The 26,368-nt window shown below is 39.6% G+C and overlaps 1 protein-coding gene across 3 annotated transcripts in view; it reads right to left on the bottom strand.

Moving 5' to 3' along the window:
* Nucleotides 1-26,368, bottom strand: part of Dock1 (dedicator of cytokinesis 1) — a 516,033-nt gene that overhangs the window by 46,434 nt on the left and 443,231 nt on the right. For all 3 annotated transcript variants that reach the window (XM_013143418.3, XM_063244929.1, XM_003479612.5), the window contains 3 exons: nt 17,586-17,626; nt 15,779-15,869; nt 12,434-12,553 (listed from right to left, as the gene is read on the bottom strand). In XM_013143418.3, the coding sequence (XP_012998872.1) occupies nt 12,434-12,553; nt 15,779-15,869; nt 17,586-17,626 (252 nt within the window). The remainder of the gene's footprint in view (nt 1-12,433; nt 12,554-15,778; nt 15,870-17,585; nt 17,627-26,368) is intronic.

Here is a 26,368-nt window from a genome sequence, read left to right as displayed (position 1 = left end):
TGCACCAAGGAGATTTTCATCTACTTTTAATTGGACAGGGCTCTAAAGACAGTGTGAGTAATGTGAATACTTCAGAAAATATTTCAGCACCAGAGAGAAATCAGATTCAATATGATCTAGATTTAGATTATCTTTGTGAAAGGATCGCTTTACTGTGAGTGAACACCCTGTTGGCTCCATTCTAAGAGAGCCAGGGGCTCAGGAGGTTTCTGTAGCCCCCAGAGAAAAGCTCATTATCCGCAAACAACTTTATTTTCTGATCTTAAGTACTTAATCCAGTTTATGGCATTCTGGAATTGTTAGTTCTGGCTACACAGAGCACACCGTCCCTCTGTGGCTTTTCGGCAGATGATGACTGGTTCCATTTTCTCGAGATGATAATCCTTCCCATCTTTTTTGAACCTCCTACATTCAACACCTTCCACTTTGTCAAGTCCCATGAACAGAGTGGTGGCAGAGGACATCGCAGATACTGACTTTTTACAGATGACCATGGACTTGGTTGATAGAATGACAATGCTGATCTTGCAGGATGGAGGCACAGCAGCAGATGAAGAAGGGACAGACGCCAGCTGGGACGATGATCCCTCACCACTGATGCAGGTTGGCTGACTCACCAGGACACCAGTGAGTGACGCTGCTGTCGTCTGCTTACCAACTGTGAGTATCTCACCAGGGACAGTGCTTTCTGGGGAGCTTGAATTTCAGTGATTCCTCTCTAATTCATATGTTTCTCTTGGCAGTCATTGGTGCAAGAGTCATACTCATTCACCCACCGATTTTCCAAAGATTTGTACAGCTCTCTGAGTGTAAGTGGATTAGGATACATGCTATGGAAGAATCCAGAGCTCCTGTCGAGGTCCCTCAGCACCAGAAAGAGCAAAGTGGCCCAAGACCAGCAGCAGACCTGTTCAATCACCTCAGGACAATGAGTGCTGAGAATGAGTACCACCATTCCAGTTCCCAGGTCCCAAGTGTGGCATAAGAAAGACCACAGCAATCCCAGGCTATGACCCAGCTGATAGAGGACCAGTTCAACTCATAGTTGCCGGTAACCTCTCCTACAAAATGGGGACTCCTTGACCACACAAAGGTTGGCCAGCCTTTCTGAAAAGGTCTTTGAAATGGCTCAGAGACTCACTGACTCAAATGCCTGCATTGTGATGACATACTCAAGAAAGCCCATTCCACACAGTAACAATTGCCACCCTAACTCAGGTTCATTAATATGACTTTTGTTTTCTTTTTTCCACCACAATTCTTTATCAGCCAACAGAAAATTATTTGCTCAGTTTTTAATGCCTTGGAAGGAAGAACAAGGAAGCCTTTCTTTTATTGGAGATTTTGTATTTTTCTCTCCAGGTAAGGACAGGTATAGTTCTACAGACAGGATGTAGAATAAAGGGTTATGGCTGCCTCTTGCTCAGTGCTTAGGTCAGAAGGAGAATAGATGTTGCTGTCACTCTCTCCTCCATCCCATTGATGATTGCAGATAGAGACACAGGCAGCTGCTGAAGAAGGAAGTTGGAATAACACAGATTTTTCTTAAAGATAGGAGAAATAATACCATGCTCACTGGTGAGTGAATGTTAACCATAAAAAGCAAATGCTGATGGTGTAGTAGGACAGAAAGGGAATGTGGGGTGTGATCCTGCCATGGGGAGTCTTGGAATGGGAGGGAGGACCTGTCTTGGATGAGTGATGGAGAACTCAACCCAAAGGCAGAAGGGAAACAGGATATGCAGGGTAGAGGTGAGCAGAGGGATGAAGGCATTGTGGGGGTGTATAGCGGGCAAAGCTGGCTCACAAAGCCTGGGCCACAGCTGACTGATAGTTACTTTTAAAAAGAACAGACAGACCAATAAGCTTTCTTCTAATCCCCTAGTTGTTGTGAAAATTTATCTTCTCTTTCACATTTGGGCAGCTCCAAGTCTTAAAGTCTGTTCACGTGTGTTGCTCATACTTTCTTTCCATCATCGAGAAAAGTCACCATCTCCCCTGGACTCAGCTCCTTACTCGGCTCTGCCCTTGGTGACTCCCATGCCATTACTGGCCCCAGTTGCCTGCCTGTGCTCTTCCCATTTTTTTTTTTTTTAAATGTCTGCTGCTTCCAACCTCTCTAAACTCAGTTCTTAGAGTTTGTTGATATGTGTTAGTTTGCTCAAATTTCCATACAAAAGGCCACAGAGTAGGTGGCTGAAAACAAAGTGAGTACTTTCAAAGCCTGAACCAAGGTGTCAGCAGGGACATACTCTTTCTGAAGGCTCTGGAAAAGCCTCCTACTTGCCTCTTTCAGCTTCTGGTGGCTCCAGGTATTCCCTTGCTTATGGCAGCATCCCTCCAATCTCTGTTTCACCTGGGCATCTCCATGTGTCATCCCCCCTGTGTCTTGTAAGGGGGCACTTGACATTAGATTTAGGGTACCTCCTCTCAAGGAGTTAAGATCATCTCTTAAAGATCCTTAATTATTCCTGTGAAGACTTTCTCCAAATACTGTCACATTCATCTTCCATGAATTACTATGTATCTTTTCATGGGGAGTCACCAACATACCAAATGTATTAAGGAAATTCTCTTAGAGGTCTCGCCTGCGCACACTGAAGACCTGGCCCCGGACACACTACTGCTCCCCAGCACTGCTCTGATTGTTACCGTGCTCATTTCTCTCTCTCCATAATCTTCTCCTTCTGATGCCTGGCAACTGTTAGACTAACACACCTGCTTTCTTGCTCAATATTCAAATGAATAAAACATCCCCCGTCTGTTCTCTGTAGCATGTTAATCATTTAATTCCTCTTCCCACCAAGGATGCTTGGCTATATGCAGGGTGAGGCCTTGTCCCTTGATGCATCATTCTTCTCGCTTGGATCCTACTAAAGAGACACTATAATTGGCTGAATGCAAGTCTATCCTGAATTGCCCTCTCCCTTTGCCACTGACTTTGTGGGGTCTCTGCCTCCCAGCCTAGGCATTGGTTCTAGCCCCTGTCTGGGCTCCTCCTTCCCTTTTCTCCTTTACATGTTCTGCTACCGTGTGGTCAGAATTATTCCTTGAAAAGAGGAAAATGAAGTAATCATTCTCTATTTTCACAAAACCTCCACTGATGGTTTGTAAGTCAAATCTTTATTGGAGTACATATAATCTTCTAGAGACTGACAAGGTCACTGACAAACTGGCTTCAAAGTTCTTGCTGTGTCTGTGTCACTCTAAATTCATACGTTTAAATCCTCACTTCCAAGGTGGCGATTATGAATGGGGGTGGTGTGGTGTGGTGCCCACCAATGAGATTAATGCAGTGATCAAAGAGGCCTGAAGGAAAGCTCCTTCCTCTCTGACCATATGAGGGGGCAGAGAAGGCACCAAATGTGGACTAAGAAGTGAGCTCTCACCAGACACCAAATCTAGTGAGACCTTATCTTGGATTTCTAGCTTCTGGAACTGTAAACAATGAATTTCTCTTTATGATGAATTTACAATGAATTTCTCTATTCATAGCATGTTACTTTAGCCCAATCAGACTAAGTCCTTTATTTCTATACCTCACAGGACATTCTTGCTTCTCCAGAACAGTGACATGTCTCCAGAAGCCCTTGCTTTTACTTTGCTCTTGCTAAACGCTGAGATTTCTTCTTCTCCCCACAATCACCTGGGAAATAGAAGCAGTTTACATGGCACTACTTCTGTGATGCCCTCTCCAATTCCCAAGAGAAACTGATTACACCTGTACCTACGATAAGGTAGACCTGTTATCTATTTACCAGATGGCTCAGATATTATTTATCTGCTTGTGTGAGAGGCCTGACATTAGACACAAGTGCATTGAGGCTGGCCCTGTCTCCACCCCGCACTTCGGATTGGATGCTGCACCTGGTACATAGTTTGTCAGTTAGTGCAAAGTCTCACCAGAGAACCTATAGAGGGAGAAGGACAGCACTGTTCCTGACTCTAAGGACTGTCTCACACTGATTAAAAAAAGACTATGTTTCTTAGGAAACTAGAAGGTAGACTTTTAGAGATGGAGAAGGGATCCAAAAGAAGGGATCAGGGAATAAGAAGAAGGCACAGGGTTGAAAATAATCAAAATATGTTACATAGATATAGCAACATACCAAGATGGACTTCACTGTTCTGGATTATTAATAAAAATGACTCTTTAATAGTAGCAAATCATAATGAACATACAATCTCTGACTATTAGGGTCAAATTCTGGCTAACACGGAGATTTTTAAAAAGTTTAGAAATGCGGAGAATTAACTCATCATGGGGTTTCTTTACGCCCTGCACAGGTCTTCTTAATAATGCCTGTGTTTTTAAGGGAAAACTCATAGGATGAGAAAACTTCTTTTAGAAAAGAAATCTAGCCATTTCACCAAAAACGGAAACTTATTCCCAAACTCCTATTTTTAGTTCACTAGATGATGCAAGATGCATCATTTTTTCAACTTTGGTGCAAGGCAAAGTGTGAACTTTGTCGAAAGGAGGTTATTTTAAGGTAAAAGAAAACAGAACTTTGGTTGGAAATAGTTGCACACATCATTTCATCCATTGGGCTGTAAATTATATAGTGCCTTGTCAACACTTGGTTTCAGAAGTGGTTCAGTGCTGGGCTATGGCAGGCTGCTGCACCCTGACTACATTTTTTCTTATAGTGGCTGCTATTTTTGACTTTCATCTTCCGCAGAGAAGCCTGCTAATTTTCAGTGAAGTACTTGGATTAAGGGCTTCATTGAAAATTACTAGGCCTCATCCAAACACAATAAGACAGACAATTCAGAACACCTTCAAAAAAGAACACTTGTCTTCTTGATAAAACTGAACAGAAGGCTTTCAGGGGGATGCTCAAGCAGGTGGTAAAAATGGAATACAAGAGGAGCGAGGAGTAATTATTAGTCTAGGAAGGAAGAAATGCTAAAGAATGAAAACGAGAACAGATGGAAATGACATTTTATGGAGAGAAAGAAAAAGATTAAGCGACCAAGAGCTAGACTGAAAGACTTTCAAAACTGTGAAACAGTGGAAAAGCAGAATAGAAGGATGATTTTGGGCAGAAGAAATATAGAAAGATAACAGAACATAATTCAACAGGGAGAGCGTCCAATATAAAGAAGCGGAAAACACTTTCAGCTTTGCTGGTTTCAAAGCACAAAGGTAAAGAAATTTTAATACAATGCCACATCTCTTTGTCTCTCTGCTTTCCTGCACATGCATGAAATGCCTGCCCCTGGGAACTGGGACCCTGCTCTTTGCCCTGCCTGCTCAGTATTATCAGGACTGACACTGGTTTTGGATTCTGCAAGTCCTTACTTCCATTTGGTAGCTGTACAAATGTCACACAGTGAATTAACTGGAGGATGCACATCATGTCCACAAGGTAAGTGTGGAATTACATGAGGAAACTGGTCACAAAGTGACAAGCTATATAAATGGAGCTGTGGCTGAATCATATGTTGTCAGGTTGAGGTAATGTTTAGCTTGTGTTACATAATCTTGTGGACTCCGGGGCTCCTTGGTTTTCAATTTCAACAGGCATTAAGTCCTCTAACCTAATACATTGTAATAAAACAGAGTGGCAATTTGGTTCCTTAAAATTTACTACGTGTTAAATCAGACCAAGGAAATGTTTGGGATGTAAATGCCTCAGGTCCTGCTGTCCACATGCTCAGATGGGAGCCGAGTGGAACCTGTGCCATCAGTTAAGCTGTAAATCCTGCCGATGTCAGAGCCCTTCCTACATGCCTGTCTGCTTGTTCACCTACTCAATAAACTGCTGTAATCATTTGGACTGCAGACTGTTATTCTTAGCAGACAGAATGGATGCCAACCATTTCCTTGCAAGAATTTGTCTTTATCTGATCTGTAACCTTTGTGGTGAATGTGGTGCTAAAACAAAGTCAGTGTCAGGCTCAGGAATGGAGCAGTCCTATATTACATATTCAGACGATGCTACGTGTGGCAGAAGTGATGTAGGTCTGTACCTGCCAAGGCACTGAGGGGTGCGAAGGAGGGAGAAGTTCAGAGCCTAGGTCAGAGGTAAGATCTATACTAACGCATGTACAAGCAACTACAGAATGTCCGAGTGATGGCCACCTTTCCAACTGTACAGTGTTTGCTCAAGCATTGCCTAGTGGGGGCTAGTTCAAGGGAAAAAAAGGCAGTGTTGACAATGGGGGATGCTGTCTGCAGGGCAGGAGGATAATGTACTTCTTGTTCAATCTTGCTGTGAATCTAAAAATGCTCTTAAAATTTAAAAAAAAAAAAAAAAAAAAAAGACTGAGTAACCCCCAGACTCTGCAGCTTTGGACTCACTCCAAGGGGTCTACAGAAGTGAGCACAGAGTTCTTGTCTTTGTTGTCCAGTAGCTCAAGTCAGCAGGGCCCATGAGTCAAGGTAGTCTCTGGTCAGCCTGCACCATGGTTACCTAGGAGCCCTTGAGATGTGGAAATTTTCTCACTAGACCTGTCAGACCTAATAGATTAGAATCTGCATTTAAGCAACATTGCCAGAGGGCTTGGCGGCCAGAAGAGTTTGAGATACACAAAGTAGGGAATAGGGAAAACAGTTGTCAGGTACAAAGCATGCCTGGAAGGAGGCAGACTAGTGGCATTTGGTGCTCAGGGAAAATGGAGCTGGGTTATGGAAGCAGGAAAAACTCCCAAGGAGGAAGCAGCATTAAAATATGCCCAACAGCAGTGAAAGACTCCACCATATAGACAGCAAGTGAGAAGGAGCTATTCCACACCAAATGGAGATGGTGAGGAAGTCCAGGGGGACAGACTCACAGAGCACATTTGGAAAGAGGCGAGATGTGGATGAAGACAGGGTAGAGAAGTAGGTTCAGTCACCACTGTCCAGGGCCTCACCTGCCGGCAGAGAGGCCTTCTTCTGCCTGTGAAGTGGAAGGAGACTCATAATGTTTGGACTCAAACTGTTATCCTTAGGAAACCAAGGTGGCATCCCAAGGAGCAGAACCACAGGGAAAGGATGTGACCACTAGAGAAGGGAGTGAACAAAGCCTCTCAGATAGAGGGCTTACAAGCAAATACAGGATGAACTATACCCCATAGCAGTGCGTTTGCCAAAGACTCAAATTGTTTTGCAGCACCCAAGGCAGCACTGGGGTGAAGACTGTGGATTATTGAGCAAGTGTGTAGATGATGGGAGTCTTTCATCCACTATGGCACACGGTTATACAAATCATCAGAATGGGACTCATCTTTTCAAACCCGGGAGATGAAAAATGAGATTATAATGGGCTCTGGTCAAGTAAAAAACAAATACATCACTGAAGGGTGTAAATCTAAACAAAAAAATAGCTAAGTACTGGAAAACCCCACCATGTTTCCACAGAATGATGTTGCCTTTCCATGATTCTCACAATTTACCTTTATAGTAGCTTCTGTTTCTACCCTCTCCTTGCCTTTCTTCCTTCTGCCTTGTCTGTATTTGCTTCAGGACCAGAAGGAGCCCCTAGCTTAAACTTTGCTCTAAATTCCCTAACACTGGTAACTATCAGGCATCTAACAGTTATTTCAAAATGAAAGAAATAACATTGGGGCATAAGAAAAAAAGCATTCTGGTGTTTATTATATTTTCCTTGTCCTTCTGGTATGAATTCTATTCTTTCCTGGCTTTGTCTTAATTTACAAATTCTTTTAGCTGCATACTTGTTTTAGATGCATACTTTAGCATCTGAAGTATGCATTCAGTGTATGAAATGTACATGAACAGGCACAAACAGAATTCTGGCCACTTGTGATAGCCCCGGAGGACAGTAAATAAACTTTCCCTCCAGTAGACAGAGGGATGCTCCAATTAGATAGTGCTCTTTCTTGTCTCAGAACAACATTGTCCAACAGACACACAATGTCGGCCATAAATGTCATTTTAAATGTGGTTGTTACATTAAGAATGAGATATTAATTTTAGCAATATTTAGTATACCTAAAATATTACTTGGGGGCAGAGACATAGCTCAGCAGCACAGTGCCTACCTGGCAAGTGTGAGGTCGTGAGTTTGATTCTCGGTACCAAAATAAATAAAATATTACTCTTTCAACATGTAATCAACACAAAAATATAATGAGATACTTGGTATTTGTGTCAAAGGCTACAGTAACCAGGTCCTGACTCGCTACTCTGGTGCTGTAAACAACAGAAATTTACGTTCTTGTAGACCTGGAGGGCAGAAGTTCAAGACAAAGCTACTGGCTGTGCTGGTTCCTTTGGTGCCCCATGGCTGCATGTGGCCTATGACTCAGTCCAAGACAGCACAGAATCTGTGCCCTTGTCTTTCCTGAAAGCTGGTTCTTTGGGTACCCATCTGCTCCAGGGCCCCACAAGTTTCCACTAGACATATCACCTACTTGCCATCACCTCTGAGTCACCTTGAAATATTTTCCCCCAAGGAACTGCAGTCTAGGAATGGAGCATGTTAATGTGGTCACTGCCCCCGACCACCAATATCTTGCTTCTTAATCATCAGCAGTGGCCTTAGCTATTTCTCTAATTCCACTGCTTTTCAGAGGCATTTCTCAAATTATAACATACATCCCAACCCACCAGAGACTCCCATACCTTGGCTTTATTCCCTAAATTAAAGTGATTCTAAGTCTGCTCCAAGTGTCAAATGTTGATCTTGGACAGTGTCTATGTACTATATCCCACATGCCGCTTGGTGCGATTTCAGTATCTTCATCCAATTCTCTTGGGCACTTCTGCAGTGTCCTGCCTACCAAGCCTGCTCAAATGGAAGAAAGAAACAGCTCTGAAGAGGCCAGCATCAAGGCCCAACATCAAGTTTTACAAGAATCTCATTCTCACATCTCCAATTATGTGAAGCTGCATTACTTAGGGGACTGGTGTGAACATTCTCTCTCTTAGAATATGCAAATATTTAAGTAATTTCTAGATTAACTTTTCCTTGCCAAAGACTCAAATTGTTCAGCATTTATGATGCAAGAGCATCATGCTTTCTTGCTCTAAGAAGCAAGAAATCCCATCTCAACTATCTAATGAAATGGTATAGTATACATAGATGCTGTTCACCCACCCACCCATCGTTGTGCAAACTTCCTCAATGCTTAAAGTTTAGTGTGGCCATGTGACTTGCTTCAGTGGATGACATGATGAGAAATACAAGTGTCATCTCTGGGCAAAACACTAAAAGGTCTAGCCCACTTCTAGTGTCCCTTCCTGGCTGTATCCATGTGGCAGAACCTCTGCTCACCTAGGTTCTGAAGGAGGAGGGTAGAGCTGGAGGAAGAGTGAGAAACACACGTGTTGCTTGGAGCCCTGGAGATGTGTAGGCCAATATTCCAGCATCTTCCAGCCAACTCTGTGGCATGGTAGCTATTCTTACCGCTACTTTGCCCAGACAGTTTAATATATGTTGATATACATGATGTAAAGGAACTGTACCTTGTAGGTCATCACCCACTTCTACTTTCATCTCACCAACTTCTCTCCAGTACCTATACCCTGGCTCGCTGTAGTTTTAGCTGGATCAAGGTAGTTTATGCTCTTTTCTTTTTAACGTTCCGTGGAAATATCACAAATACTCCAAAATGGCTTTTCCTGTTGTTTTATCAATACAATGTGAACCACTGCTGGGAAGACAACCTTCTCAAATCCAGGCTGCCTCAAAGTCAACCAACATGATCGCCTTTCTGTCTTCACCAAAACACCAGGACATCCGAGGACAGTCTTCCAGTCAGCTTTCCTTGCCTGCTATTCTGTCATGGATTAGGTTTTCTCAGCCTCAGCACTACTGATCTGCTGGGCTGGATCCTCTCTGTGCTGTGTGTCCTGTGTACCAAGAGGGACTTCACAACATCTCCAGCTTTAATAAGACTCCAGCGACACCTATTCCCCACTCATGACAACCATAATTTCTCTGCAAATCCTGGTTAGAAATAAATGTTCTAAAGTGAATAATTTTTTTCTTTTTACCCTTATCATCATTCTTGCGTTATTTTATTTTACAGTACTAGAAGGTTAACCTTCTGCAAACCCAGCTGTTTTAAAATGTTTTTTATTTTGAGATAGACTATTACTAAGTCACTAAGTTGACCACTGCAGGCTCTAACTTGCTTTCTTGCCTCAGCATCTTAGGACACTGGGATTACTGTTGTGTTCCACCAACCCAAGCTGATACAACTTTTTTGACGGTCTTCAATTTATTATTTAATGGAGGCCAACTGGGGCTAGAAATGCTTCTTGTCTGTCAGGAAACACTCTTAAATGCTGAATATTCATGTAGTTGTTCCAGTGAGCACTTACTATGTGCCAGGTGCTGCCAGAGCAATAGGAATGTTGGGGGGAATCATTAAAGAAACAGATGAAACGGGGTGTGGTGGCACATGCCTGTAAATCTCAGAATTCTGGGAGGCTAAGGAAGGAGGCTTGCCAAACTGAGCACACAAGTATCCACAGTACCTTAGTAATATCCTGTCTCAAAATAAACAAAGGGTTGGAGGTGTAGCTCAGTATGAAGGCCTTGGGTTTAATCATCAATGCTGCAACAAGAACAATAAAACCCACACATTCAAACCTCTTGTAAATTGCAGTAGCTATATAAAGGCAAACAGGGGATGTCTTGGGGAGAGGATTAACATTTCAGCTGAGGTGGGAAAAGTGAGCAGCAGACCCCTGCTGGGCAGCCAGGCTGCTGCATTCCAGGATCCAAAAGGGGACAGTGGTTGGAACACAGAGCAAGGAAGGAATAAGGGCTGTGATAAGGTCAGACAGGCTGCAGAGCCAGTGCTTGTCAGAGGCTGTGCTGCCCATGGCGAACCTGCAAAGGCACATGTTTCGCAGCCCCCATGGCTTTGAGTTTCCTGGGTCTCCCCAGGAATCTACCTCTGCCTGCTTTCCAGTACCTGATAACCCTTATCTGGAACACCACAGTGCCTCGGATCTACTGAGGGAAAAGAATGGGTGAATCTGCTCCATTTCTTTAGTAGTTTGCTGAGAAACAGGATTCCCCAGGCTAAGCCAATAAAATTTTAATAACTGGCCATAATTGTGAAAGCTTTTTATTTCTATGAAGAAATATATTCTACACTGGGTGCAATCCACACAACATTTCTGGACCTTCTTTCCAAGTGGCCCTTATATAGGCTACCAGCTCCTATGAAGATTTTGGGCTTTTCCCCCCCGTGTTAAAAAATAAAAAAACCCAAAACCAAAACAACAACAACAAAAAAAAACCCAGTGCTAACCATCACTTGCCATTTAAGAGACTCCTGAGCCCATGTCCATAGGGACCCTGCTAACAGTGGTTGTTTCCCCAAGAGACTGGCTTATGTGAACAACCACAAAAGGGGCCGTCTGTCATCTTTGTTGGTACTAGTGCTGTTGTGGGTAGAAAATGTCCCCTGTGCAGTCCTAAACCCTGTTTGCTACGAAATCAGAGTTTTTGGATGGAATCAAATTAAGATGAGGTCATCCTGGAGTAGGATGGGCCCTAATCCAGAGACTGGTGTCCTTACAGGGAGAGGGGAAGGTGTACACACAGATATGCTGGGAAGATGCCGTGGGACAACAGACAGGGACTGGGATGAGGAGTCCACCAGGCAATAAACGCCAAGGACTCCCAGGATTACCACCCACAAGGCAAAGGCACACCACCATGTTTTCTCCGGGAGCTGGCAGAGGCAGCATGGCTTAGCTAACACCTTGATTCTGGTTTATTGCTCCCAGGACTGTGAGAAAATCAATTTCTGTTGTTGAAAGCCATTACTGTGTGGTGTTCTATGGTAGCAACCCTAGGAAACCAACAGAAGTTCCTTCCTGGAGTCCACTGTTCACTTTTTCTCAAAGTATAAAAAAGCAGTTCCCGAGATGAATGAAGAATTCAGACAAAGCCAAAGAATAAACTTAGATATTTTGGTGGCAGATTCTAAAAACTTCTGAAGCCAGTTTTCTGAGGTAACTATATATCTGAATCATAAGAGATACAGTGATGAGATAGAAGATGGACTGAGTACAATGATGGCAAATTTTCTCTGGGGAGAAGTCAATTGAATATATAATTTTGCTTAAATAAATTAGTCTAAAAGCCACCAAGCAATGCCTGTCCTGCCACAGGATAGAAGTTTTGGTGACAACAGAAATAAGCAAAGTGTTAAAGGGATATAGTACAGAGATACATTTCAACTCCAGTCCCAGACCTGGTCGCCCTGGCTCAGGACTATAAAAATACTTGTGCTTTTTCAGTTACTATCTGCGGATCAACTAAAAAAGGGCTACTGAATTTTTTTAAAAAATGATTTTTACTGATAAGTACAAGTTGGAGGAACATGCATAAAACATTTCCGTATACAATTTATGACAAAGGTCTAGTTCTGCAAACATCATGTGTGAAAAAAATGTGTTTACACTGCTGAAGGGAGACACATAAAAAAAAGTGCATTCCTTTTTTTTTTTTTTTACCTTGCCTTTGTCGAAGTAGTGGATGATTTCTTGGTAGAGCTGTTCCTTCAGCTGTCCTTGTGTGGTCGCCTGGTACCCATCCCGCTGAGTGAGGTGGGCTGCACATACATCCTCTGACCACTGAATCAAAAACAAAGCAAGAGCAGTGCTAAGGCAGGGGTACATCCAGTGGTATCACTGTGCCCTGTGTGGTTGCAATGCAACATGAGCTCCACACTTGGTGCACGTGTGTGGGCCCAGATTCCAGGGATGTGGCCGAGTGCTATCATCAGTCTGCCCAGGGCATAAAATGTGAGCACGGGCAAGTGAAAGTGTGAGGACAGAATGAAGGCAAGATTATCTGATGGATGAAACATGTGAACTCCTGAATTTCAGCTCCATAAATCAATGGCATTAAATGTACAGCTCAGCGACAAACAGCAAATATTTAGTAAGAACCTATGTGCCAGGCTATAGGTCAAAAATGGGTCAGAAGAGGACTGCCTTCCAGAAGATCCCACCCACACAGAGATGTGTGATTCCATATAAAGCATCATGATGCACAACTGCCCTGCAAAAGGACTTCATAGTAATCCAAGGGAAGGAGGCATGATTTCATACTAGATGGTGGGGAGGCCATCAGAGCTTGTTTGCTCAAGGGTTTGTTTCAGAAGCACCTGGGTTTGCTTCTCTGGTGAAACTAGGGGGTGGAATGTGACTCTGTTTTAAGACAGAATGGTGACAATACTGAAAAGAAGGCAATCGACTTCCAGGCTGCCTGGGCCACAGGAGAGCTCCTAACTGAACTGAAGGTGGCAGGATGTCTCACCAGACTCAGTGCTGGTAAATGGGACGGGCTGTGGCAACACATGTAAGGGGGCAGGACAAAAGGGAGGAGCTGGACAAGGGGTAGGAAGCTGGGAACAACTGTGGCATGAGGCAAAGAGTCACAGGGACCAAGAGGAGGTGGGAAGCAGGGGTCCAGGAGTATGGCAAGGTGCTGCGAGAGACAAGTGTAACATGTCTTCCTAAAGGTATGGAGCCATGGGGAGTACACTATGGTGGAGCCCAGGGCTCCAAGGCAAGACAGAAGACCGTGGGCCTGAAGGGCTCCCCAGCTCAAGAACTGCTGTGTGAGAGTGAGCAACCTTCGTGTGGGCTACAAGATTGACCTTAACAATGGGCTTTGCAGATCCTCGCCCCAGCCAGAAGAGACCAACCTGTTAATGCTGGCATTTGTGCATCACAGCTGGTACTCTAGCTACTTTTATCAGGCAGTGGGGGGAATAAAAGTAAAACTTCAGATGATTCTTAAATGTAACAACAATAAAATAAAAAGGAACAAAAAGGTTCAGATATCTTTGCAAAAAATTACTTGGTAAAAAATAATATGTTGAATAGAGAAGCAAAAAAAAAATTTCCACATTTAATACAGTGAAGAATTAATATTTTGATTTCCGGGTCAAAAGCTAATGTTTTTATTGCTCTTGTGTTTGACCAAAAATATACTCAGCCAAAAAAAAAAACGAGATACTATTTGAGAATTTTCATTAACAAATAGAACACTTGTCATACTGAAGCATTTTCATAACAATACAAATCATTTTGTATAGTGAGTTGATTAACCATCATGAAATCACATTTATAGCAATTCAAAAATGGGAAGAGTTGCAAAATGTAATGGAGTAAAAGATATATAGAAAGATTATTTACCATTTAACTGGAAAATTTAGAACCCAGTAAAAAAGGTAATATAATTGTGCCTATTGATTTGGTCTGGGAAACAAGTCATCATAGATATGACAGACCCATCTGTACTCAATAAATCCAATGATTTAAAAAATGATATGTTTATGTACACATACATGCTCATATGTATGTTTTACATTCATACACAGATATAAAAGTTTATGATCTGGGAAAGAAAAAGAGTGACGAAGCGGTTTGTCAGCCTCATTTTAATTTCTGTGGTGTAAAAGAAAGGCCTTCACATTTGCAAAAACACCTTGTTACTGAATTTTGAGTTTCTAATATATTCATAGTGGGATGGTTGCTATCAGATATAGCCCCTGATATCTGTCTTCATAAAGGATGCACCTCCAGAGAACTTTAAACAAGAGACCCATGAGGACCTCCGGCAGCAAAGCTCAGACGACTATAGACGAGGCTCCCAGACTGAGCGCACTTTTTGTGTTTCATTTGCCCTGGGCCCTTTGGTTGGCAGGCAAAGGCAAACCTCCTCACTCAAGTGCTGTTGAGCAGCCTGCATATATTTGTGTCACAGAAGCTATGGAGGATTTTAGGATCAAGACAAAGGCTGAAGCCTTCTTACTGGAATTATGCTCCCTACTGTTGCCCTTCTTAACTCACATTACCCAATACGCATTTCTCAATGCCTATATTAATATAATTTGCTCTGTTTATTTGGTCATTCTACTTTTGGCGCTTGTGAAGCTGGCCTACATTTAGAAACAGGATTCTTTGAAGAAGCAGTCTCTTGTGTAAGGTCATTCAACTAAATTCTAAGTCTCAAAAGTGTACTTGGTTAGCCTGTTCAGAATTTCCCAATTTTTATAAGGATAGCATCAAGAAGATAATCTAATGGCTTGCTGAAATTCTAAAATATAAAACAAAGGTTATCTAACAATTTGCCAACCAACCAACCAACCATCCACCCATTCCTCCCGCACTCCTTCATCTAGCCACCCATGTATCCATCTACCCAGTTTCTATTACTTACGAAGAATTCACTCTGCATTATTAACTGTGTTGGAATTGGACAGGGGGGAAGAACATGAGAATGACACTGTGAACAAAAAAATTGATGCCTAAAGCTGTCTGTGTTTGAAAAGAATCTCTGCGAGTTAAAAGTTGTCATCCCAGGCCTGTATTCATGAGCAACACTCGCAAGAGAATCAGGCAGAGAACAGTGGAAGTAGTCACGGCATGATGCTCAACAGATAAATCAAGATCTGGTCTCTTTACTCATTGAGGGGATAATTAGGAGCAGGTCTCATTCTCTTTCCTAGCTGTTCTACTGGGGACATTCGTTCTTATTGATGTCATTCTTCACCACTACTGAATCTTGCCAACGTGAATAAGAACTTGTAGAATCTCTAACTTGCTGCTACCTCTCAGCACAATGTTGGGAGTGTGAAATACCTGCTATCCTGTTAAATCTGCATTTGGTAGAATCAAATCTATAATCAGCATACTTCCTAAATATTTTTGTTTAGGTTGCAGCATTTAGTCAGAATTCATAAAATCTTCTGTTACTGGTTTACTAGAATTTATCAAAGAAAAATAAAATTTAGAATAAGCTTAGAATTTATAACAACCATAAAAGTGCACGATAACTTTTATTACCTTAAGAAGCTTTGCATGGAGAAGCAAGGTATAAGCTGCTTCAGTGTAGTTATCACATTCTTTGTGCAGGTCACAGAGCTTGTATAAATACCTGAAATGATGAAATAGAGGTACTTTCTTAAAATGTGACAAAATAATTTGTGTTAAGGATTGCAGGAACTATGTTTGATATTCAACAGTAATTCATATCTATACTATTTTTACAGTGTTCATATTTCATAATGCCTTGAAAACTTCCTGTGCAGAGAACACTAAAAGAACCAACTAGACAAAATATATACATGTGTATATGTCATATATATGTACATAAAACAAATATATTTAACTTTCAGCATCCTACTTTCTGAATAAAAATGAAGGTGATATACAAAGGTAGAATTTTACTGCAAGGTATTTTATTCCTTGTCATCTTTTCCAGATTTTTATTCAAGCACCTGAAACAAGACTACACAATCTTGATAATGGTTTCCTATATTTCTAGTGAATCCAACTGTACAAAGATCCATAGAAATTCAAATCCACAAGGAAAAAAAAACTCCAAAAATCAGTGATCAAAAGAACTTCTCTTCCATGAAGAAATAAAAGTTGCTTTTTAATATGAAGGAGGTTATATTTTAGATGAAAGAAAGTGTTCAAGTTTATATTATATTCAAATAATATTGCTTTAAAGGGAAAAGAAGAAAATAAAAAATTGCATAATCACACTGAGTATAGTAAGTACATCATTAAATGCTAATGTCACACATAACATAGGTTTATTTTGTTGGTAATCTTGCTAATTATATGACAGTGGGTTTGTAAAAGTGACCATGAAAAGAAAGGCTTAATCATAGTGTATCTGTTCCAGCACTATTTTCTTTCTGGTGCTGCAGCAGGGCTGAATTTGGTCCCTAATGCACGGTAGGTAAGTGCTGTACCTCTGAGCTATACTCTCAGTCCTACATTACTCTAGATACAAAGGTAAATGAGGCAAAATCTTTGCAGGTAAACAAAACCCATGTTTTTCTTTCATAGGAGAAAGACACAGAAACCATAGAGATATGGTGTGTTGAGTAAGAAGACTGAAAGAAACATAATATGGTATGGCTTTTATCTAGGTGTTCCCCCAAAGCCTCATGTGCTTGTAGGTGAGACTTTCAGGAGGTGACTGAATGAGAGCTGTGTGTTACTGGATCATGGGTGTGTGACACTTGATCAGTTCAATCACTGGTTTAGTGTATTTCTAGGTGTGGGTGATGCACTTAGTGAAGAGTATGAGTGTGGGTGGCACCAAACAATAGGCTTGTTTGTAGGTTGGATGAAATAAAAAGGGAAAGAAGAAGGAAATCTTGTTGTTTCCTGCCTAATTTGGAACTAGCTGCCTATGGACTGAAACCTCTGCAAACTGTGGACTAAAAAAAAAATCCTTCTTTCATGGGTACTGAGTATTGTGTCAATGACAAGAAGGTAGGACATTTATTTCTTGTCATTTGTAGCTGAATTTCTCATTGGATCATATGACTCACTGTGAAACGTTAAACTTTGTGGTGTTATCTTTTTTCAAAAAGGTTATATGAGTTGGCCAAGAGGTACAACAGCCCTGTAAACTAATGATTTAGACTGTGACCCACTAATACCTCACTGGTATAAAACAGCAGCATTAGTAATGAGAGTACAACTGGGAACTCTACCAAACTCAATCTCATAGGCACCCCAGTTTTCTACACAATGAATCCCTATGGTTATAAAACATTTCTTAACGTGGACTTGATAAACAGCACTTATAGCAAACATGCAGGGTATGCAGATAAGCACGATGCTTACGTACCTAATATACATTTCTTCTCTTTCAATTTCTTTGTAGAAATTCTGAAAAATTAAACCACACACTTTTAAAAAGTTTATTTCACAGAAGGCATTATACATACATTAACAATTCAATGATTTTTGACTTCTGTCAAACACAGCCAAATGGACCCAAGAGTTTGGATTAGAATAATAAATTCACACAAGTTGTGAAATCATCTCACACTGTTCTGTATTTTTGCTTTTCTAATGACTACCTTTCCTATACTTTGGACACAATTAAAGTCTATTTCTGTTAATGGGATCCTATCTTTAACTAAAACAAGATACTTATTAAAGATATGATCTCTTAACAACTGTAATCTCATTAAAATAAACAACCCAAATCTGAGAATACACAAAGAGGCTTCATTAATAAGAGTCAGGAAATATGATATCTTAACTTTAGATGTTCACAACGGTAGCCCCAGGCCAGGTATAACTAAAGGTAAAGAAATTTTAAAGAGTATTATATAAAATTATGAATTTACCTCATGAGTAGTATTCAGCCATACTTTGCTCAACAGCTGCATGGGGGCATTTTTACTGTACTGAATTGTTCATACAGAACAAAAGCATCATCCCAGAAAACCTTAGTGTTAAAAGGCAGACAGATCTTCCAAACCACAGTAAGAAGATGGGACACCATTTAAAAAGTCCTTTGATATCAACGCTGATTAGAATTGTTAGTAAGCACCTTGCAACCAATGGGCTATTTCTACAAATTCTGGTTGAGCATACACATTTCTACCAAAATTATATTTCTTTATGTGAATATCTTTGTGAACATTTAAAAATTTTAAACATGTTTGGGATACCACAAAGGTACAAGAGTCACCTAAGAAGGTTCATCAAATGGAAACATCATTCACCACTTTCAATGTGAAATTTAGAGCCTAAAATAATGTTATAAATCTAGACTAATGCCTGAGGAAACTAGATAGTATCAATATTACAAAGATAGACAATGACCCAATAGGATACCATAGGCTCTTCAATTTCATTAACAAAAAAGGGGCTTGCTTCCAAGATCAATCTCTGCAAAGAAATGCTAAGTATAGAAAGTAAGAAGGGATACGTTTAGAAAAGCATATCAAGATTTCCAAACTATCCTCTGACATTTTAATGTGCTCTAGTTTCTGTGACGCAGCTCAGTAATGAGGATATTTTCAACTGAAAAATCAGAGCAACGTAACAAAGAGAATCGCATCAAAGGCACAGAAAAAGCCCTTCATTTTCAACTCCAACTTGCCAGTATTTATAAGCTACAATCTCACACTATGCCTTTCTGTACTCATATTTTTAAACCTTCCCGAGGTTTGATCATTCTCCTTTACTATTTCACAAGGCCAATTCTGTGTGACCTTCATTTCTCTCAGAGATACAGAATGTCTTCTATTTTCTGACTGCACTGAGGTCTGTTCTCTTCCTAGGATTTCAAAAACCTCCCTTAAGAGCCAAAGCACACTCATCTCAAATCCCAATTTATATATAAAACTTTTGTGCTTCTTACGTCAAAATATACGCTGCTCCCATGCTCCACTTCTGGGCTCCGCAGTAGTGCTCTCTCCTGACCCCCAATAGTTTGTCTCTCAAGTTCCTTCCACACCAGCACCCCAGATCAGCAGCTTGAGAAATGACTTCCAAAGGAGCCTCATTGGGGCCGGGCTTCAACACTAATCCACTTCAAAACACTGATTTTCCAGAGCCTAGATGTTTGCATTGTATTTCAATTTTTGACTCCTTAATAACTCAAACAGATATTAAGAATTTTAGAATTCTGGTCCAAAAGTGGCATAGATAAGTTTCATGGAGTCATTTTTACTGTACTGAATTGTTCATACAGAACAAAAGCATCATCCTAGAAAGGGATCATGAATGGAGAAACTGATGATGGGTAAATAAGGATGGCTCTAGCAGTCTGAAAAGTGGCTGTGTTAATGGCTGCACAGGAGAATTAGTGACAAATGACCAAGTTATTGATCAATAATTAATGATTTTCTGATTAGGAAGTGACAGGAAATGCTATTTAGAGAATCACAATTGTGTATTTGTCAGATGGGAACCATGGTGACATGGTTACGGTGGACATTCAGGGACTGAGCGTTGGGTCCAGTGTCTGCTCATGTCTTTGAAATTTGCATTTTCATTTTTGTTTTGGTAAGAGCAGAGATGAGTAGGACATTAATGAACCTACAAAACTTAGCATGTTCCATAAACTGTCTTTAAAAGAATCATAGCACTGGTTATAAGGGAAATCTGGCAATGGACTTAAAGGGACTGATACATTCTGTGATCTTTATTTGCCTACTTATTTATAAATATATTTTTAGCACACACATAGTGATTGTACACATATATGGGTTATAGTATGGCCATGCATATTATGTAATATATATATGTCACATGTAAGTATAAGATTTAGATTAATGATGCCTGTGTCATTTTAGACATTTATCATTTTTTAAAATTTTTTTTAAAATTTTTTTTCTTTTTGAGATAGGGTCTCACTGTGCAGTTCAGGCTGGCCTTGAGCTCACTTTGTAGCCTAGGCTGGTCTCGAACTCACAATGATCTGCCTGCCTCAGCCTTCTAAGTGCTGGGATTACAGGCATGAGCCACCACGCCCGGCCACATTTATCATTTCTTCATACTAGGAACATTCAAAATAATCTCTACTAGCTATTTCTGTTTTTGAGCAGCATCAGATTCACTTGTTCCATAACTTTATTAAGTTAATTATCATAAATATAGATTAACAGCCAGAGTAACAAGCTAAAAAACATATAAGGCAGTTATACTAAATAACGGTACACTTTTAGATACTTCGATCGTGTTAGACTACAGATAACATTCTTTCTATTCTTTTCTACTGTCATTTATTTTGTATTTTATTTATACATTGGGCTGCTCATATACAAGAGACCATGCCATATTCAAGCTTCTGTGTCTAACTTACATCAGATACATGTTAACTGAGACGTTATAACATTATATGATCTCAAGGTGCATCCAATTTTCTACAAATGACTCAAGTTTATCCTTCTTTATCACAGAGTAGTAGGACTCCATTATGTATAAATACCACTTTTTCGTTGTCTGTTCATCTATTAATGGACACATAGGCTGCTTCCAATATTTAGCTATTAAAAATTGTGGTATGAAGATGGGTAGGCATACATCATGGTATTTATTAACTCTTCTAGGAAGAAACCTAGAAGGGGAATATCTAGGTCAAATGAAGTTTTTAGTTTTAGTTTTTCGAAGAATCTCCATAACAATTTCCACAGTAGTTGTATCAATTTATACCCTGACCAACAAAGGAGGACTCTTCTAGTAACAGTTTTAGAATTCTGGTACTAAAACTGCATGGATTGGAAAGTATTGATATATATGTTTACATAGTTTCTGTTGCACTGGTTTCCAGTTTTGCTGCACTGTGATCTGACATGAATGGGATAATTTGGATTATTTTGTATTCACTGTACTTAAGTATACTTTATGGGCTAATATGATTCATTCTGGAGAAAGTCCTATCTGCTGCTCAGAAGAATGTGTGCTCTGTTGTTGCTGGATGGAATAGTCTATCTATTAAGTCTCCTAATTTAAAGGATCGGTTCAACTCCGATATTTCTTAGTTGACTTTTTTGGGTCTGATTGATTTGTTCGTTTGTGATGGGGTATTGAGGTCTCCCATTACTTCTAACAGGTATTTATTTGATTTTTCATGTCAATTAGTATTTGTTTTATAAAGTTGAGTGGACCAGTATTTGATCTCTTTCTGCTGAATTGTTCCCTTAATCAGTATGCAGCAATTCTCTTGTCTCTTCTGATCCAACTTGGCTTATAATCCAAATTAGGACAGCTACTCCTGTGCTTCTATGAGTTCCTGTTTTCATGGGATATTATTTTTCATCCTTTGAATTTTAATCTGTGAGCTTTCTTCTGAGTTAAATGCTTCTTGTGTATTGCATGTTGCTGGGTATTGCTTTGTGCTTCATTCTGTCAGTCTGTGTCTTTTGGACAATTGAGACCATTCACATTAAGAAGTATTATTGAGAGGTACTGACTTACTCCTGTCAGTGCATTGAATTATTTCTCTATTGCTTATTTCTCTTTCTCTTTTTTCTTTTTCTTAGCTGCTATCCAACTAGGTGTAGTCTTCTTTTTGACTTATTAGAAATATTGATTTCATTGTCTCTTTCCTCTGATATCCTTAACAATTTTTGTTATGTGGGCTGGTGGTTATAGATTTCTCAATGTGCTCTGTGCCTTGGGGATACCTTATTTCTCCATCAATTTTGAAGGGAAGTTTTGTTGGATACATAAATTGAGGTTGGAAATTGTTATGTTTTAGGGCTTGAAACACTTTCCTCCATATCTTCCTGGCCTTTAAGATTTGTGTAGAGAAGTTAGCTGTGATTATCACGTGTTATCTTTGTATGTTACTCAATGCCTTTGCTAATAACTGTTTTAAGATTTTATCCCTCTAACAGAGGTACTTTTCTGGGTGTGGTTATTCAGGGTTCTATATGCTTCACTTATCCGTACGTTTATTTCTTTCCCTATACAGAAATCTTCTGTCATTATTTGTGTGAACAGGTTTTCTATACCATTTGTTTTGTCTTGTGATTTTTCACTTATTTCAATTATTCTTAGGTTTGTTTTCTTTGTGTCACCTAGCAGTTGTGTTGGATCCATTTTTCATGTTCTCCTGCTGGCTTTAAGGTGTCTTTGGTCTTTCACAGTATCCTTATCTTCTAGTTCTGAAATGCTGCTCTCACATAGGTTGCTTTTGCTGCTTAGACTTTTGGTATGTTTAATCTGGATTTTTTATTGACGCCCTTTCATGGACACTAATTTCTTTCTAAGTTGGCCATTTATGTTTTGCATCATTGTGTTTAGTTCACCTAGTTTTTTAACAGTGGCATTTGAAAGCTCCTGGATCACTTTGATTATTACTTCCGTTATCTACTTAGTTTTATTTTCTGTAATTCTGCTGAGTATCTCTTCTGTTTTCTAATGTTCTCTGAGTAATGTTCTTTGAGTAACATGGGTGTGTAACTTATGCTATTTTTCCCCTTGGTGTCTTCTAGATTGGCTTTGGCTGAGTTGGAAATTTTGGGAGGCATTTTTGAATCGTCTTCTATTTTTTGTTTGTGCTGATGTTTGTGGGTAAAGACTTTGTTGCTAATATAGATATCTTTAGTTGCTAATATAGATATCTTTAGTACCTTTTCAGTGAGGTACTTTGGGCACAGTTAACTATAGTACTTTGCTTCAGCCCAAAGACCTCACCAACTTGGTTAATTTGGGAAGAGAAGTGCAGTGTAATCCAACAACTGAGTTCTCGGAATGGACTCTAGTATTGTGAATGTTATAAAAGTAACCTAAGTGTTGGCTTACAGAGTACTAACGGCAATTATGTGATCCATGCAGTATCACATAAACCAGTAATACTGACCAAGATAAATTATATATTAACATATCATAAGAACTAATTATATATCAACCTTCACTATAGAGAAAAAAAAATCCACCATTATGGTGTGTAGACATTAGGATAACCCAGGAATTGACTTACAGACAATATGCACTAAATGCATATAGCACTAATTGAATAAAATAATTCAACAGTAATTTTACAGAATTAACTATCAAATGATTAACAATGCTTTATTGTTATACAATTAAATATACAGAGTTTGCAAATGAGGAACACAACCAGAAAAATCTGAAATCTTAAACTATATGATATGAGAAAGAAGAGAAATGGTAAATCCTATTGGCGAACAGAAGGATATTTACACAATTAGGTAAAGGTAAGAGAAAAAACTAGTTAGAAATAGAGATAAAAGGAAAGAGAGAAAAAAGAAATCAAAGAAAGAGTAAAAATAAGTGACAAAATTAAAGTGTGAAAATTAAGAAAGGGAAGAGGAACAAACAAGTAAAAAAAAAAAAAAAAAAAAGAGATTAGAAGCAAGGAAGAAGGACAAAGGTGGGGTCTGTGTCCCTTAGCTAAACTTCTCAGGCAGCATCCTTCTTGCCTGACTTCAGCTCTTTGCCCACGGCTGGCTGCCTACTGTGGCTTCTCTTACCCAGTCAGTGTGGCAGTGTGACTGAGTAAAAGAATATAATGCTGGGAGTCCTGAGCTGACGTTGTTCTATGGCTGCGTGAGTTCTAGATTAAAACAGTCAACCTTTCTCCAGAATGACATTCAACCAAACGCTCTCCAGGGAACATGTGAGTGCTTGGACTGGTGTCACTTACCGGATATTGCCTGCTGAAGGAGTCTCAGTGGCAGTAAAATCCTGTGCTCTCGCTGTAGCTCACAGCACCTGCTTATCCATTAGACTACTGCATTTTCCTCTGAGGCCCTCTGGAGTCCCCAGCTTGTGCCTTGTCCCTATAAATCTGATTCCCCTGATCCTGGAGCCAGGGAGAAAAAGTGCAGAATATCTCTTCTCTTCTCCACGCTGTGTTCTGTCTCTTCAGCTTCTCTGTAGGTTTAATTTTTCCTGTCAGGTTCTTCCTGGCTACTGGGGATCTACTTCTATTTTTTCTTTTCCAAATTGTTATTTTCCAGTGTCTGGATTCTAAATCTCAGACAGCCTGAGTTGTTGCTTGCCATTCTGCCATTTTCCCAGAAGTTCCAACACTACTAGCTATTTTGAAATATTCAATTAATTACTGTCAACTGTAATTATCCTATTGTGTTATAAAATATTAGAAGTTATTCTTCCAGTCTAGTTGTACTTCTATATCCATTATGCATGATCTCTCCATTTTAGTTTTAACTTTAAAGATTTGGTGGTAATTTCTGCCTAGTGACTATTCTTTATTTCTAATATACATTTATATATCTATATTCATTTAGAAATAGACATATACCTTCATTCATAAAATCTGACCGGTTTCTATATTAAAGTACAAAGAAGGTAAAAATGGACCATGAGCGCGGCAGTGAAAATAGTTAAGCAGAATACCTATTTGTAAAGTACAGCTATTCATAAATATAAAATATGAAGAAATACTTTAGTTTCTTATTTTGCTTTGTCCCATATACTTATTTTTTAGGTGAAAATTCTGTAATAGGTTGGTATCCATCCTATCATCCCTAAAGGAAGGTTAAACATAGAATATTTAACTTCTCATGAAATGACTCAGGATGTTTCCAGTTGAGAGAAGTTAATAACATGAAATAATCTAAAGAATTCTCGGTGCTTCGTAGTTAAAAACAAACTACTACTGACCACAGTAACAGTAGGTATAATTCAATAAAGGAAGAGCATATAGTAGCTTCAGAAATTGTGATTGTAGTTGTCATTATAGGAGTCCGCTTTCTAACCCTTGATTTTGGTGGTAAGAAGTCATTTTCTGGGCACATTGCCATTTTCCCACCAGGTTTCGTATCCTAGTGAGCATACGAGATGTTCCTTACAACAAAATAAAAGTCTTAATCATCAGCATTGGAAACTTATTGCACTTATTAACAATTCACACTAATTGGCCCATTAAATCCCTCTTAGGAGCAGAGGGAGCACTATAAAATTATGTCTGTAGTAGGGAGTTATTTTGAAAAGGTCATCATTTTTCTCCCACAGGAAAATACTGGCTTATATTTCATATCAACCAGTAGTCAATTACTTTTGACAGATGCAAGAATGCAAGAACACAAGCTACAGTCAGGTATTATCCTGAGCCTAAGCCAAGACCAGCTTCCCTGAGAAGAGCCAGTTCTGTGGTGTTCACACAATCTAGGGTGAACATCAAGACAGTGCCAGTGGGACAGATTGCAGGTACAGACACCAGAAGTCAGTAAATTCTGCAGTTGCCCAAGACTCTTATGATACATATTCAAATATATTTGATTTCAAGCTTGGTTATTCTTTCCTCTTTTTGTCCATTTGACTGATGATTCTATTTAAGATATTCTATGTTAATATGCTTCAGATTTTACTATTTCTTTCTGATTCTTTGGTTATCCTACATATTGTCTGGTTGTTCATGTATTTTGTTTCCCTCTGTTTTTCATTAAAGCCCTTCTGTATTAGTCACAGTTGTTCTAAATGATCAGTCTGATAATTCCAAAACTTCTCCTATAGATGATTCTGGATCTAATGGCTGTGCTCTGTCTTCAAACTGTGCTATCTTCAGTATAGCTAATAATTTTGTGTTGAAAATGGACATGTTGTACTTAGTAAAAGGTAGCTAGTTCTGGCTCCAGAGCTGGTTACTGTTCTCCTGGACTTCTACTAAGTTATGATTCTTTACATCATCCTGTTGCTCTGTATTTGGGGGCAGTCATTTGCCCAAGAGGAAGGACCTAAGAAGTGTTGTTCATTTTCAGTCTGTTCAGCTTTTTACTTATAAGAATGGAAGTGACAGAAATCAAGCAATAACAAATGCTGGAGGACTTGTGGGGAAAAAGGAACCTTCCTCTGCTGTTGGTGGGAAACCAGATTGGTGCAACTGTGGAAATCAGTGTGAAGAGTCCTCAGAAAACTAGGATTGGCAGTCTCATTCAACCCACCTATTCCTCTTCTGAGTATCTTCCCAAAAGAATTAAAAACATCACACTATGGTGATATATGTGCACCCATGTTTAAACAACACAATTTTTAATAGTTAGAAGTTGGAAACAAAAATGCTCATCAACTGAGGAATAGATTAAAAAAAAAAGATGTGTTTTTTTATACAATGGAGTACCACTTAACTATAAAGAAAGATTAACTAGACACTTTTATAGGTAAATAGATGCAACT

The sequence above is a fragment of the Cavia porcellus genome, unplaced genomic scaffold (assembly GCF_034190915.1).
Source record: "Cavia porcellus strain 051 isolate PalLab524CR breed Dunkin Hartley unplaced genomic scaffold, mCavPor4.1 scaffold_2, whole genome shotgun sequence".
Taxonomy (NCBI): Eukaryota; Metazoa; Chordata; class Mammalia; order Rodentia; family Caviidae; genus Cavia; species Cavia porcellus.
Note: the sequence above shows the minus strand (reverse complement) of the source record. Positions and strands in the feature narration are given on the sequence as shown.